At 37.5% G+C, this 15733-nt stretch overlaps 1 protein-coding gene across 10 annotated transcripts in view; it reads left to right on the top strand.

The window, feature by feature from the left end:
* Positions 1 to 15733, top strand: part of CHN1 (chimerin 1) — a 199665-nt gene that overhangs the window by 163619 nt on the left and 20313 nt on the right. For all 10 annotated transcript variants that reach the window (XM_077957229.1, XM_077957227.1, XM_077957223.1 and 7 more), the window contains one exon: positions 12210 to 12294. In XM_077957229.1, coding sequence (XP_077813355.1) covers positions 12258 to 12294 — 37 coding nt within the window. In that variant the 5' untranslated portion in view covers positions 12210 to 12257. The remainder of the gene's footprint in view (positions 1 to 12209; positions 12295 to 15733) is intronic.

Below are 15733 nucleotides of genomic sequence, written 5' to 3'. Positions count from 1 at the left end.
AGCATTAATTGAAGATATCCTTTGACTTAGGGGCTTAAAATGCCACCAGAACCCCATCTCCCAACTCTTTCTTCATTTTTAGGCTCCCTCTGGTAAGAAGATGACTGTCAAAATCTTCAGCTCTATATCCTCCCAGATTCTAGTCAGCTTCAAAGACAGACTGTTTGAACAAAGGTTCTGGGCCTGGCAGTCATTGACCAATTATATCATATACCCATCTCTGCACCAGTAGCTCCAGTCAGGAGAAGGGAATGTACTGGCTTAGATCCAGGTCTTCCCCTGCAGCTGGGGAAGAGGTCAGCTCTATATAATTCACATGGATTGGGAGCTTTTATGCAAAAATAAGAAACTTGTTCTGTGTACTGAAAAATAAGCAGTGCCCTCTACAAGATTAAATGTCAAATGAAATCACCCATTGCAACATCTTAGTGAACAGCCTACTGAATATGACAGTGTTAATGTAACACTTTGCTGGGTGAGATGTGCTCATAGAACATGGATTACAGAAGAATCCTGAAGCAGTTCAGTCTGTATAAAGGGGGTTGAAAATTACTGATTAAGTTAATCTTATTTTACATGTGTAGAAACTGAAGCCTAGTGAAGTCACTGGTTGCGCTCACATGAACGAATCAATAGAACCAAGAATATAAACAAAATTTCTACTTTCAGTCATGATGGAAGAACTACATTTACCTTCCCATCTTAAACAACTAGCAAACCAGAAAAAGTATATAAAAACCACAGCCAGACATTGATCAATAGGTAGTATAAAACTGTGATAACTGAAAGAAAGAACACAAAAAAAAAATTATCCTTAAGATCACTCTTACTGCTTGGAGGCAGTTCCCAGGCCACAACACATAGAGGGGGAGTCGAACCAGAGTCTCGTGGTCTACCCCAGTTAAGGACAAAGAGATTAGGGTGGGGTTGTGGGGGAGGTGTAAAGCAGCTCATATATATGGGGCAGAGGCTGCCTGAGGAGACAGCTGCACACAAAAAGCATTCTGGAGATCTGCAGAGGAGCCTTCTTGAGTCTTTTGCTGATGACTTACCTGTATATACGTGGGAAGAAACTATTGGGAAACCAGCAGAAAGCAATAGGCTAAACAATGGCTGAAACTCACTGAAGACTGAGACTCATTCTGCCCACTAGTAGAAACAGAAAGAAGTCACAACACATGGAGCATTGGTTAAGACTCTTCAAGAGGGTATCATCTTAGTAGTGTGACCAAAATTAACAGTAGACTAAAGGTTGTAGTGAGGAAGGAAATGGAAGCTGTTTTAAAAAATCCAAATTGAATCTCTAGAGGTGAAAAGTGTATCTGAAATGAAAAATACACTGGATTATATTAACAGCATATTAGACACCACAGAAGAAAAGATTAGTAAACCAGAAAATACAATAATAGAAGTATCCAAGATGAAGAACAGAGAATTAAAAAAAAAAAAAATGAATACAACATCAGTGACCAGTGGGACAATAGCAAGCAGTCTTAACATAAGTGTAATTTGGGTCACAGAAGGAACAGTGATGGGAAACCAGGAGACAGAGCAATTATTTAAAGCCATAGGGACCAAAAATTGTATAAATTTGATGAAAAGTCACAGATCCAAAAGTGCAGTCAACACTAAACAGAAAAAAAATATGGTGAAAGCCACATCAAAGCACATGATAAATTGCTGAAAACCAGTGTTAAGGAGAAAATTGTAAAAGCAGCCAGAGAGAGTGAGAAAATTTGGGGAAAGAACAGTTTTCACTGTAAAGTGATACCAATGGCCCCTGGCTTACAATGGCTCAGCTTATGATTTTGACCTTATGATGGTCTGAAAGCAATATTCATTCAGTACAGTCCTGGATTTAGGATTGGGTTACATCTGGATAAATTCATCATAAATTAAAAATATCACAAGTAGACACCCCACTCTCAACTTATGATATTTTCAACTTATGGTGGGTTTATTGACATGTAACCCCATCATATGTCAAGGAGAATCTATACTTTGCCTCAGCCTAAGAGTCAAGATTGTTCATCCCACACAATGTATAGAGGATGTCTCTTAGATCTAGAAATTATACATACGTTTGGTTTGTCTTAAGTTTTATTTTCACATTTCAGTTTCATAATGTGTTTATAGTTTTATGGTTTTATAGAATCTTAAATGTGCACACTTACACTCAAGAATATAAATGCACATTTGTTTAAAAGAATAGAAATTATTTTTATACTCTCTTCTCTGTTAATATCTTTAAGGATTACTTTAGTGTAGGACAAATATGTCAACTTTGAGGAAACAAATTCTTTTCCTTTTTCACTGGTACTCACACATCTTACAAAGTTTTTTTTAAAAGCAGTTGGGAGGATGCACATTACATAAAAATAAATAAAGAATGGCAGCAAAATTCTCATCAAAAACTATGCAAGACAATGGAGCTTCATCTTCAAAGAACTGAAGGAAAAGAAACCTATTAACGTTGAATTCTATATCTAGCAAATATATCTTTTAGAGATGAAGATAAAATAAATTTTTATTTTTTAAACAAACAAAAGCTGAGTGAATTCATCACCAGGAGACTGGTACTACAAGAATATTACAGTAAGTTTTTGAGTCAGAAGGCAAATAATATCAGGTGGAAATTTAGAACTATACAAAGGAATAAAGAACACTAGAAATAATAGTAAGCATGGGTAACTTTAAAAGATATTTTTCCTGACTTGGTATCTTTAAAAAATAGTTGACTCTTTAAGGCAAAAATGGTCATATATTATGTAGTTTATACAAGCAAAATGTATGACAACAATAATGTAGAGTAGAGGATGGGGGAAGTGGAAGTATACTTCATGTATAGGATTCTTGTGCATTACATGAAGTGACATAATATTATTTGGAAGTAGACTGCAAGTTAAAAATGTATATTGTAGACTGGGCATGGTGGCCAATGTCTGTAATTCCAGCACTCTGGAAGGCTGAGGCAGGAGGACTGTTTGAGCCCTGGAGTTCGAGACTAGCCTGAGCAACATGGCAAGACTCCATCTCTATCTAGAAAAGAGAGAGACAAAATTAGCTGGGTATGGTGGCACATGCCTGTGATTCCTACTGCATAAGAGGCTGAGGTGGGAGGATCACTTGAGCCCAGGAGTGTGAGGCTGCAGTGAGCTATGATTGTGCCGCTGCACTTCAACCTGGGTGACAGAGTGAGACACTGTCAAAAAAAAAAAAAAAAAAAGATGTGTATGTTCTAGACCTTAGAACAAAACTAAAATTGATATAGTTAAACTAGCAGTGGAGACAAATGGAATCATAAGAAATATGCAGTTAATTCAGAGTATGTAACAGAAAAAAAAGGAATAAAGGACAAATGGAATGCATAGAAAACATGTTGATAGTTACATTAAATGAAAATGACTCAGACACACCATTAAAAGGCAGAGATTGTCAGGTTGGATAAAAAAGCAAGATCCAGTGATACGCTGTGTACAGGAAACCCACATTAAATATAAAGGGCACAGAGAAGTGAAAGAAAAAGCAAAATTCTCATCAAAAACTATGCAAGACAATGGAGCAACATCTTCAAAGAACTGCGGGAAAAGAAACCTATTAACCTGGAATTCTATATCTAGCAAATAATATGTATATGTAGACAATAATTCAAAGAAAATTGGAGTGACTGTACTTTTTTAAACATAATTTTTAGAACAAGGAATATTGTTAGGAATGAAGAAGGTAAAATTCATCAAGAAGATATAACAGTTTAAAATTTATATGTACCTAATAAAAGGTGCAAAATACCTAAAGCAGCAACTGAGCTGAGGGTGAAATAGACAAATTCACGGTTATAGTTGGAAGTTTCAACCCTTCTGTCTCAGTGATATTCAGAAAATTAGAATATAGAAGACTTGAACAACAGTATCAACCAATTTGACCTAATTGATATTTATAGAGTACTCCACTCAACAACAGCAGGATACACATACTTTTCAGGTGAACTGGAAGATTCACCAAGATACACAATATTCTGGACCATAAGACAAATATAGCCATGTGTCATATAACTGTTTCAGTCAACAACTGACCACAGTTATGACAGTGGTCCCATAAGATTATAATACTGTATTTTTACCCTGTCTTTTCTATGTTTAGATACATTTAGATACACAAATACCATTGTGTTACTGTTACATATTCAGTACAGTAACATGCTGTACAGGTTTGTAGCCTAGGAGCAATAGGCTAGACCATTGAGCCTAACACATCGTAGGTTTTACCATGTAGATTTTGTGTAAGTACACTCTATAGTGTTCACCTAATGAAGCATTTCTCAGAGAGTGTCCCTACCATTAAGTGACACATGACTGTATCAATAAAGGTAGAAGGGTTAAAATCATACAAAGCATATCCTCCAACCACAACAGAATTAAATTTGAAATCAGTAACAGATATCTGAAAATTTTCCCACATACTTATAAATTAAATAACATACTGCTAAATACATGGGTTGAAGAAGAAATCACAAGATATGTTAGAAAATATTTTGAACTGATTGAAAAGAAAAATACAACATATCAAAATTCGTGGAATGTGACTAAAGTAGTACTTGTCAGGAAATTTATATCATTAAATGCTTATATTTAGAAAGGGGGGGAAAAGGTCTTAAGTCAAAGAGCTAAGCTTCCACCTTAAGAAACTAGAAAAAGAACCAATTAGACCAAGTACTTGAGAAAAGGCAGTATTAAAGGTAAAAGCAGCAATCAGTGAAACAGAAGAAAAACAATTTTTAAAATCCAAGAATGTACTGGGATTTTAAAAAAGGTTTTAACTACATACTTTAATAACTTTCTGTGCATTTTAGTCAGATCTTTTTCTTAGTACATTATAGGAATACTTGCATTCATATTATAATATATGTTAACAGTACTTCTTTAGATGACTACTTTTATAACCAATTCAAAAAGAAATTGAAACCTGGTTGTATGGAAATAATCTATTAATGCAGACTTAACTTCAAAGAATTGTGGATCACATTTTATAGACTGGTCTGAGGGTTTTCTGTATGTCAGTGTTCAGTTACCTATCTATAATGTGGGTATAGAGATTTTCTGTCACTCAGCTGTGGAATGTAAGTGGTTTTTACTGCACAACCATTTACTTATTTTCCTATTGTACCTACATAATATAACCTTAGGGGACTGGTATTTCAAAGAGTTGATTTTTACTACTGATATTTGAATACAAACTCATTCATCTAAGTAATGAAGCTAACTTTCTAAGTAGAAGTGTTTTAGGTTATGGCATTTAACATTTTTGAACCTTGAGCGTGATTCACTTTGGAAAGCTATCAGGGGAAAAGAAATGAAAAAGAAAGTTGCTTCTGAAACTTAAAAGAAGCCTAAACATTAAAATTGTGTATTTTATAATACTCTACTCATATTTTGAAATGGAAAGTGTCTTTGAATTAATGGTTATATTTTTTATTATTATACAAACTATACCTTGTAGCATATAATAATCAAAGGATTGCTTTGAGAACTTTGATATTTTCCTGGGTTTCAGATTGGTGGTTCTGTGCAAGGGGCCACTATTTCAGCTCAGCACAGAGCATTGACACCAGAAGTTGTGTTTGTGTTCTAGCATTAATGTGGTTGTTTATGATTCTAAGCAAGTTCTGTGCAAGCTTTGCATTCATTCTGTAATTTTAGATATATTTCTCACTCAAAAACATAGTGGTGATTGGGAATGTATAGATCATAAAGGAAACTTTAAAAAAATTTAAGCTCTGTTAATAAGGCCTATATTGAATTGTGGTGAATGTATTTTTATGAGAATTGATAATTTATTTTTTCTGCACATATTTAAAATATTGTTTTGTATACCAATTAACATAAACCATTTTTATAACATTCATGTGAGAGCAGAACTAAATTACTATATTGCCCTGGTGACTGTCCTACTAATGGTCATTCTTGTTGTAGTATGACCATATTTTACTAGCTTTTTCCTGTAGTTACTGCTCACAGTTAAAGGGACATCATTTATTTGTGGTAGGTCAGTGTATGTCTAGTAGGATTTTATGGTATTTCTCTCAATTTTGAACAATTTTTTTACCCTTAAAATTAGGTCACCAATTTTCTGTCATTTGTCATTCTCTTTGAAACGATGCTTCTGTGTTGACTACTTGTGTGGTTAAGTATGTGGCTCAGAAAGACCCTGCAAATTCTCCCCCGTGTGACCACCTCTGTAGCAGCTGGTTGTACAGGCCATTAGCACCTGGGCCCCTTCCCCAGCTGCCTAGTGCCTCTGACTCCTGCCTGCTGCTGGCCAGTGGGCATGCCCCTCTATTCCAGGCACTTAGCCTTGGCCAATGCTTAAAGCTATGTTTCAGCAAGTGCCTGATGCATTTCTCCTGCCTTTCCTGCCATGGTCATCAATTACACATCCGTTCGATCAAGACAAGAAGACTAGGAATGGCCAGCATAATGTCAGTGCTTAACTGACATTATCATGGTGATTAACTGAACCAAAACCTTGCTCTTTGTTATAAATTATTACTCCAGAGTTATAGAGTGGTTAGTAGTTTTGACTAGATATAACTAAACAACAAGGCAAGAAGGTATTACCTTGATACTAAAGATACTCCTATAGTAAGTATTCCTCCCAATTTAAGTACTCCTGTATGTATTTCTTGCTAATGATTGTAGCCAGTATTATGTATTTTCTTTTCATGGCATAATAGTATAAATCAAAGTACTTTAAACTGAAGTAGTAAAATTAAGGTTTGATTTCTAAATTCCATATCATATGGACCAAAAAGTTTAAGACCATCTTGGTGAGACAAACATTGGTCACTTAAAAGAGTGCATTCTGGTTACCCTAAACATAAAAATGAGGGAAGAAAAAACTTTGCTGCCCAGCTGCCTGCCTACCTACATTCCTTTTGTTTCGATTTTGTTCATCTGTTCTCTCCCCTCATTGCCCAATAGTGTGCTGGAGAACTGACTCATCATAGTCCCAAATGAGAAGCTGCAGCTGAAATGTCATTGCCACCTTCCCAAGCAAAATTTTATTTCCCATAATGATCATATCACCTCCAACGTGGCTTACATTTGCAGCAAGCTTTTCCTGGCATGCTTCTTGGCTATTTGCATCCATGCTTATTTCTAAAGAGACTGTTTTGACTTGAAAGGAATAATGAAGATTAATGGTGAATTTTTCTTTATCTTCCCATATCATGGATTTCTTTTTCAGTTTCTGTTACTGGCATTCAAACTGGAGATATGAATGCTATAAACATGATGAGAAGCAGGGTGTTTGTTCCCTTGTGTAAGCCAGGATTTTAGTCTGAATAATGGCAGGCCCAACTGAGAATGACTTCAGTTTTTACCTGAGTCATTGCCCAAGAGACACATGACACTTGGCCTGTGCCATATGGGCCCCTCAATAGCCCACCCTCTCCCACCCTGTCCTTTGCAGCCTGCTTCTGACCAATGCCTTCACTGATAAGACTGTACTGGGGATCAATTAATTAATCCAGTCTTTCATCTCTGTTTTCACAGAGAGGTTAATGTGAAAGGAGTTGTTCACAGGTTAAAAGCAACCTCAAATGTCATGGTAATAAAATGGTCTTCTTTCCAGTTGCATAAGAGGGCTTTAAAACTAGTTCATTTTGCCCTTTATTCATTAAAGTGTAATTCATGCCTTATACTCTGTCACTTTCATTTGTCAAGATGGACCAAAAGCTTTGGAGGTGGCCTAGAAAAAAATATGTGGCCCACTTATAAGGTTGCTTTTCTTGGGACCATTTTTGACTTCACTAATAATGTAATATGCTGAAACTGATTGTTCTTTTGAATTATGTCTTATCAGGCACCATACCCAAAGGAATGGATTGCAGATTTCTAGGGGGTGTGGCAATTCTAGGCAAAAGTCGCTCTCTATTGTGATCTAGAGCTTCAGGCCCAAGCCCCTGCACCCTTGTGAGCCCCTCCAGGCCTTCTTTCCCACATATCCCACCTAGTTCTTCCTTAGCATCCTGCGACACACAAATAGTCTTCAAGATGCAACTTATGGCCTTTTAATTATATTTTGAATGTTCATTACATTCGGATTTCATCATTTTTAAAAGAGGTAATTAAAATACAATAATGTCTAGTAAACAAAATTGTCTGCAGATGTCAGTGCCTGTAGAATTATCTATAGGAAACAGCACCTATTACCATCGTGCTAGATGGTACAGTACAACTGAAAAGCTATTCTAAGTTGTGTAATTTGTGCAATTGATTTTTTAAAGATATCTTTTTCTGAGTTGGCAAAGTATGTGATGTAAACATCACCGATCATGTAAAACTGCATATAAAGTGAAACATTTAGATAAAGCATAACCACCCACTTAAAAAGAAAATGTTCATCACTTTTTCTTTAATGTGCTTGACACTGGCTGGTATAGTATGATTTTATAATGTATCACCCAAAAAGGAAACTTGCTTTCATGTCCAGCAACCCTTCTCTGAATTCCTGGCCAGTTTTAGCTCTAGTTCCTATTCCCCACTTTGCCAAAACTCCTCATTTGCTCCACAACTGAACTTACTTCTCAGAGATTGTAGACTGCCAGGCATGAATTCCTGTAGCTTTCTGACCCCAGGCCCCACCACCAGTCCTGCAGAGTCCAGCCCTCTCTCCTCTTGCCCTCTTCCCTTCCAACTCAGGGAGGGGGAAAGTGATTTTCCTTGTATTCAAACCTAATTGCTCTGCCCTGGATTCTGTCTCCAACATTTGACTTCTCCAGAGCCTTGCTCCATCAGTGACCCTCTCTTTCTTATGAGTCAGCCTTCCCTTTCCCTTCCACAGTCCTCCCGACCTCACTTCCAAACCAGTTTCTCTACTTTTGTACGTCTGTTAATGTCATTCTGCCCCAGTCACCAGACCTTAAACCCTAACAGACCAGTGTCTTTCCCTCTCCATTGCCTCTGATTCAATTGGTTACCAAGCCCTATTGATTCTGCCTCCTAAATAACTCCAGTTTGTCCCTTTTTCTCAGTCAGCAGTGCCCGAATTCAGATCCATATCGTCCGTTGTCTGGGTGACTGCCATAGCACCACCCTACCTAGTCTGTCTTCCCTCAGCCTTGTCCCCTTCACCGTGTCACTCTCCTTAACGATCCTCAGTGGCTCTGTATTGTTCACTGGACAGAATACAAATCTGTAGGCGTTGAAAAGGCCCTGTCTGCCTCTCCTGTCTCCTGCCAGGACAGTCGTTTCCACTCCACCCAGACTGAACTTCCTTGCAGTTCTCTAAACACCACATTGTTTCTCTCATGCCTTGTATCTTTGCTTTTCAACTCGGGACTTAGCTCACGGGGTGCATCTCTTCCCAGCTTCTCTCACACTTTGCAAATATTTTGATTTAGAGTATTTTCACACCGTGTTTAATAGGAGAAACCCCTTTTTATTTTTGTATAGGCCATCATTTAATAAATGTTTATGAATGAATAAAAATGACTAATTAATGAATAAAATCAGTATTTGTTTTGATGACCTTTAGGGGAATAAAAAAAGACTCAAAGGCTACAGTAATCAACTTTTTACAACTATAATCCAGTGTCATAGAGTCATAAAGGTTACAGAACAAAGGAAACTTGAGATATATGGATTTTAGATATAAAAATTCTAGTGAGTTTTAGATATAAAAATTCAAAAGGGAATCCAGTTAAGCCCTGTTATACAAATACAGTTTTGTAAGCTGCTGGTTCTGCAAGGCCTATTTCTAGAACGTTTTCATGGAGAGCTACATAAGCTACCTTCTAAACGATTAAAAAAAAAAAAACCCAGCCTCAAATGACTCAGGATGCCTTCATTAAAAAGCTGCCCAAGAATGAACTGTAAATAAGTAACAATCTCCTAAAGTTTGCTTTCTGAGATCAATGTGTGACCCTTTCATTGGAGAACATGGGTCTGCTCGGACAGTTCAACAGTTAAAATCCTCCCTTCAGCGTATCTAATACAAAGAAATATCCCAGGCTTTTTGAAACGCCACATTCACTGCTACTTTCCCGAAGGTGAGGAAAGGACTGCTTCTGTTACAACAGCTCAGTAGCCAGTGCTGTTTCCCAAATGCCTGTTTGTTTAATAACAAACAAAACACCATCTACTCTTTTTGCTCTCCCTGTGTAACTTTCAGACGCTTTCTCATGAGATAACTGATAGGCACAAAATAATTCCTGGGACTTCCTTCATACTTTCATTGCATCTTTAGTCACCTTACCAAGTAAATGATACTGATTATCCTGAGGTTTGGCAACCTATAAGTGAGTTTGCATCCCAAAGACTTTCTCTAAAAGTAGCTTCACAATTCTGTTGCTGTTTCATGATTATATAACTCTCTTTCTGAATCAGCACTGTCTACTTCACTCATTCCCATAAGAAGAAAGCACGATTGCCTGCTTTATCCAGTTTTATCCACTCGGAAGAACACAGGGACATTACAGAGTATCTGGATGTTGATCTTGGGCTCTACTTCAGCAACTCCAGGAAATACTTTGAGTTTACAGGCTCTGAACATCGTGAACAATCCAGAGGCAACTGTGCCTGCATTCCTGACCCTCCTCCATAAAACACATAGAAGGGATTATGGCCTTCTTTTCAAAATCAACATAAAATTTTGTACTCAGACTCAGTTGGCAAGAACAAAGAGTCACAAGCACATACCTGCTTTGAGTGAACCCGTGGCTATCCATTGCAGCTTTATATGGATATTTGGGCCAATGTAGTATTTTGAATTCTGATATACTATATTTCGTTGATTCTTATATGCACATTTTATTTTCCATTTTAATGTCTCTGAATTTGGGATTTATCTTACAACCAATGGCTTGTCATAATTTAATTGGTATGGTTTTTCTAAATGCAATACATAATGGTATGTCTTACATTTATGGTATTTTTCACTTGAAGAAATAAGTTTCGTATCTTAAAAATCATTTACTTGGTTTCTAAGACTTAGTCAATACATTAATACAGCAGTTGTAAAAATGACAATCTTAGCTGTGAATTTTATTATGTACAGTAGTGGTTTGGCAGATATTTATGTTGGAATCAAATTGTAATTTACTGATATTAAAATTTTTTTTCATTTTTTAATGTTTAGAGTTTGGATTCATTGCTTCTGCAAAATATTCTACCAATATTTTTTCATCGGAGTTAACGTAGAATGCCTTCTCTTTCCCGTATTTAAAAGAGATAGGTATCTTAACATTTGAATCCTTTCTTCTTTGGGGATTCCTTTCTTTTTCAAGGAAAAGAAATACAGTAGAAAGAACCTTTGTGAGCTGGAATGGTTAGCGAGTAATTACTTAAACAATGTTTCTGATAAACTGTAGCTCTGCAGTTTCTAAAATACATTTATTCTCTTTGCTAACATAATAAATATCAAAAGTTTTAAACAGAAATTGGGCCTTTAATGATTCTGATGTGACCCATCAATAATTATCTCCTTTAATATCTGTGATCCTACTCATGGTCACAGAAGGTAAATTATCTGAAAAGCTCCTGACAGGACCCAAGACATACTCTATATGGCTGCTGATGCCTTTTCATGTCATAGTACTGTAGAAATAGCATAGTACATAGAAATGCCAGTATTTGTATAGATTAGGGTGCTTGCACCTGAGGGGACATTGGAAAACTCCACTATATAGTTTTCAAAAGTAAGTTACAGAATATTGGTCTGATTTATCATTCCTAAAACAAAGAAGAAATCAAGCTCTGAGAAAAATGTTAACTGCTTGTCAGTTTCACTCAACCAAGATTCTTCTAAATGCAGCCATGTTGCCCCTTCATTACTAACTGTGGGCTGGGTGCGGTGACTCACGCCTGTAATCCCAGCACTTTGGGAGGCCAAGGCAGGCAGATGCTTGAGCTCAGAAGTTCAAGACTAGCCTGGGCAACATGGTGAAACCCCATCTCTACAAAAAATATCTGGGTGTGGTCGTGTGTGCCTGTAGTCCCAGCTACTCGGGAGGCTGAGGTGGGAGGATCACTTGAGGGAAGCCGCAGTGAGCTGATACACCACTGCAGCCCAGCCTGGGCAACGGTGAGACCCCATGTCTCTCTCTCTCATGTATATATACAATATGTGGCTTGTGTAGTCGTGCTTTGATATGAAACAGTCTTCTCATCCATGTGTTTCCCTGTCCTGAATTTGCCCCTTTTTTTTTTCAGGTCCATACATTCAGAGGGCCACACTGGTGTGAATACTGTGCCAACTTTATGTGGGGTCTCATTGCTCAGGGAGTGAAATGTGCAGGTAAGAGCTCTTGTCTCTGGATTGAGTCAGCTGTGAAGTTATAAGAGGTAAGGTAGAAGGAGACTTGTTGTTATACATATCCAGTAGGCTGGATCCTGGTTTGGTATTATGCACATGCAGTAGGCCAGATTTTCAGGCAGCCACTTTGGAAATTTGATATTTTATCTGCTCTTAACCTTCTGGCTCTTGATGGACAGCACACTAGGGATCTGGCATTAGTCCACTGAAAAGAGAAAAGTCAGCTTGTTCAAAAAGTCTGATAAAAGGAGATAAAAGTAAAGCAGTTATATTTAATACTTGCCTTTGATGTTGCAGTAACTAAATTTATAAAAATGATTTTTTTAAAGCAATGTACAGGGACCTATGATTGTTGCCTTGGAAACTGAATTTTAAAGATAACTTGTTAAGCTGGATTGTCCTTACTAAATTTTTGTGAAATCAGATTGAAGCTTTAAAAATCTGTGAATTCATCTTCAAAGATGGTTACCAAATTCTGAAAAACCACTTAGTCACTAATATTTTGTGTGACATTTTGAAATCAAATACATCCAATACTTTTTGTAAAATATGACCATGAATATTTAGATATAAATTTAGAAACCATGAGATTTACACATACAGAAATAACCAACACAAGGATGTATTGAGATACTTTGTGAAATAAAGTACTTGTTTATATACGTGAAATCCATTTGTATAGAACAACTATACTGAATACTGGCCATTTATCCAAACTACTCTAAATTCTGACATAGGCTTAAAAATAATCATGTAAATTTTAAATGTCTAGTATTTGGTCATAAAAGTTTCCTTCCGCTATTTAATTTGTAAAACTAAAAAATGTCTTCTTACGTGTCTTTTATCATGAAGCTTTACACTAAAAAATATACTAAGTATTTCAAAATGGTAACTATAGTAACTGTCAGATTTATCACTATAAACATCAATTCTTTTGTGGCATGATTTTTAAATGGAATATTTTTGTTGTCCATTATGTGCAGGAATTTCTGGGTTCTTATTTCTAAATTGCATTTCCTTTGAATAGTAAGGTATATGTGTTGCATGAAAATGTTCCAAGTCACTCTTCTTTCAGTTATTATTCCCTTAGTATCACTAAAATGTTATAAGTTTCCAGGCATATATCACCATTCAAGGACCTTCCTGCCACAGGGAGTGGGATAAGAATCCTACATGTGTGGACTTGGAGCTGTGCAGAGGTGTTCGTCAGGGAGTGCCTCAGCTCAGAGTCGAAGCTCAGAGTGTATGAGGAAAGCCTTGCTGTGGCTGGTGGTTATCCAGAGTTGGGATGAGGAACCATCCCAACCATAGAAGGCTATGGTTGTACCTTTGCTCTGGAGGGAAACAGTAGAATGGAAAGTGTTGGTAAAGTGGAGGTATTGAGGCAGTCTGCATTGCAGTTTCACAAAGGCATATGGAATACTCTTTCCAAAGCACAAATTACCTACTGGAGAACAATGACCTTAATGAGCCTAGTTTGCCTTTATGAGACTGTCTTGACCAGCTGATACTCTGCAACAGTTTTTTAAATGTTTTATGGCTGTCACAAAAGCTTTTCTTTCATGAGTAAGGGTGTATATCATTTCCATTTTGAAAAAGTGAAGGCCATCTACATAAGAATTCTTAGCTATTAATAGAGAACAGGTACAGCACCTATGAATAATCTTTGGGAATATGCTACAACCCCAATCATGTTGGAAAGAAATGTTTTGGAACATTTATCATGACAATAATATGGGGGAAAGGAGAAAAAAATCATCCCCATCTCCCCAGCCACCCACATTAATAGCCTCTACCTCTTATTGTGTGTGAGTAAAGGTCAGGAATTGAAAGAAAAGCCTTGAGATTTTTCATTTTATGTTATATCTTGTCCTTAAAAGCATTATATTCAGTGTGATTTGAACCATATTAATGTGTAATACAAGCATGAATCAACTCATTTTGAAAACACAGAGGGTTGGGATTTGAATTCGTTCTGTTTTCTATGACAACTAATTATATTTGGATTGATAGTGGGATTCTTAGGTCTAAAGTGGCTTTGAGGCTCATCTGGCCTTTGACTATCTAAATCCAAATGCAAAGAATTGAGAATTTAAAGAGAGAGTGTACACTAGCTGTGATCAGCTAAAAAATAGGTCCCCAGAGATGTCCACTTCTAATTCCCACAACAACATTCCTTGTTCCTTTCATGGCACGAAGAATGTTGCAGATGTCATTTAAATTAAGGATATTGAGATGGGGAGTTTTGGGTTGCTATGACAAAATACCACAGAGTGGGTAATTTATAAGTAATAGAAATTTATTTCTCATATTTCTGGAGGCCAGGAAGTCCAAGATCAAGCTGCCAGCAGGTTCAGTGTCTGGTGAGGGTACAAGTTATGCTTCCAAGATGGTGCCTAGAAAACTGTGTCGTCCAGAGGGGAGGTGCCTAGAATGCAGTGTCCTCAAGAGGTGGCAGAAGAGTATAAAAGGGGCCAACTCCCTCTGTCAAGCCCCTTTATAAGAGCATCTAATCCCATTCGCAGGGGAGGCGCCCTCATAACCGAATCATCTCTTAAAGGTCCCATCTCTTAGTACTGTCACATTGGCAACACCTGAATTTTTGAGGTGACACTCTCAAACCACAGCAGGGAGAATACCCTGGATTGTCAAGGGAGGTCTAGTATAATCACAATAATAAAGATCCTTATAAAAGGGAGGCAAGCCGGGCACGGTGGCTCAAGCCTGTAATCCCAGCACTTTGGGAGGCCGAGACGGGCGGATCACGAGGTCAGGAGTTCGAGACCATCCTGGCTAACACGGTGAAACCCCGTCTCTACTAAAAAATACAAAAAACTAGCCGGGCGAGGTGGCGGGCGCCTGTACTCCCGGCTACTCGGGAGGCTGAGGCAGGAGAATGGCATAAAAACCCAGGAGGCAGAGCTTGCAGTGAGCTGAGATCCGACCACTGCACTCCAGCCTGGGCGACACAGCGAGACTCCGTCTCAAAAAAAAAAAAAAAAAAAAAAAAAGGAGGCGAGAGGTTGATAAAGATGATATAAGGACAGAAGCAGAGGTCAAAGGGAAGAGAAGATGCTATGCTGCCGGCTTTGAAGACAGGAAGGAGTCACAAGCCAAGGAATGCAGGTGGTCTCTGGAAACCGGAAAAGGCAAGGAAAGAAATGGATTCTCCCCTAAGCCTCCAGAAGAAATGCAGACCTGCTAACACCTTGATTTTAGCCCAGTGAAAGTGATTTTGAACTTCTGACCTCCAGAATTGTAATATATGCTTGATGTTTCAAGCCAGGAGTTTGTGGTATTAATAATTTGTTACAGCAGCAATTGTAAACTAATGCACTAACCACTAAACACTAAAGGTATTCTTTCCAAAGAAAAATGGCAGGCTGTCAGAAAAGAAATGTATATATCTGCCTTTGATTCC

The sequence above is a fragment of the Macaca mulatta genome, chromosome 12 (assembly GCF_049350105.2).
Source record: "Macaca mulatta isolate MMU2019108-1 chromosome 12, T2T-MMU8v2.0, whole genome shotgun sequence".
NCBI classification, from domain to species: Eukaryota; Metazoa; Chordata; class Mammalia; order Primates; family Cercopithecidae; genus Macaca; species Macaca mulatta.
This window is presented reverse-complemented; position numbering and strand designations above follow the sequence as displayed.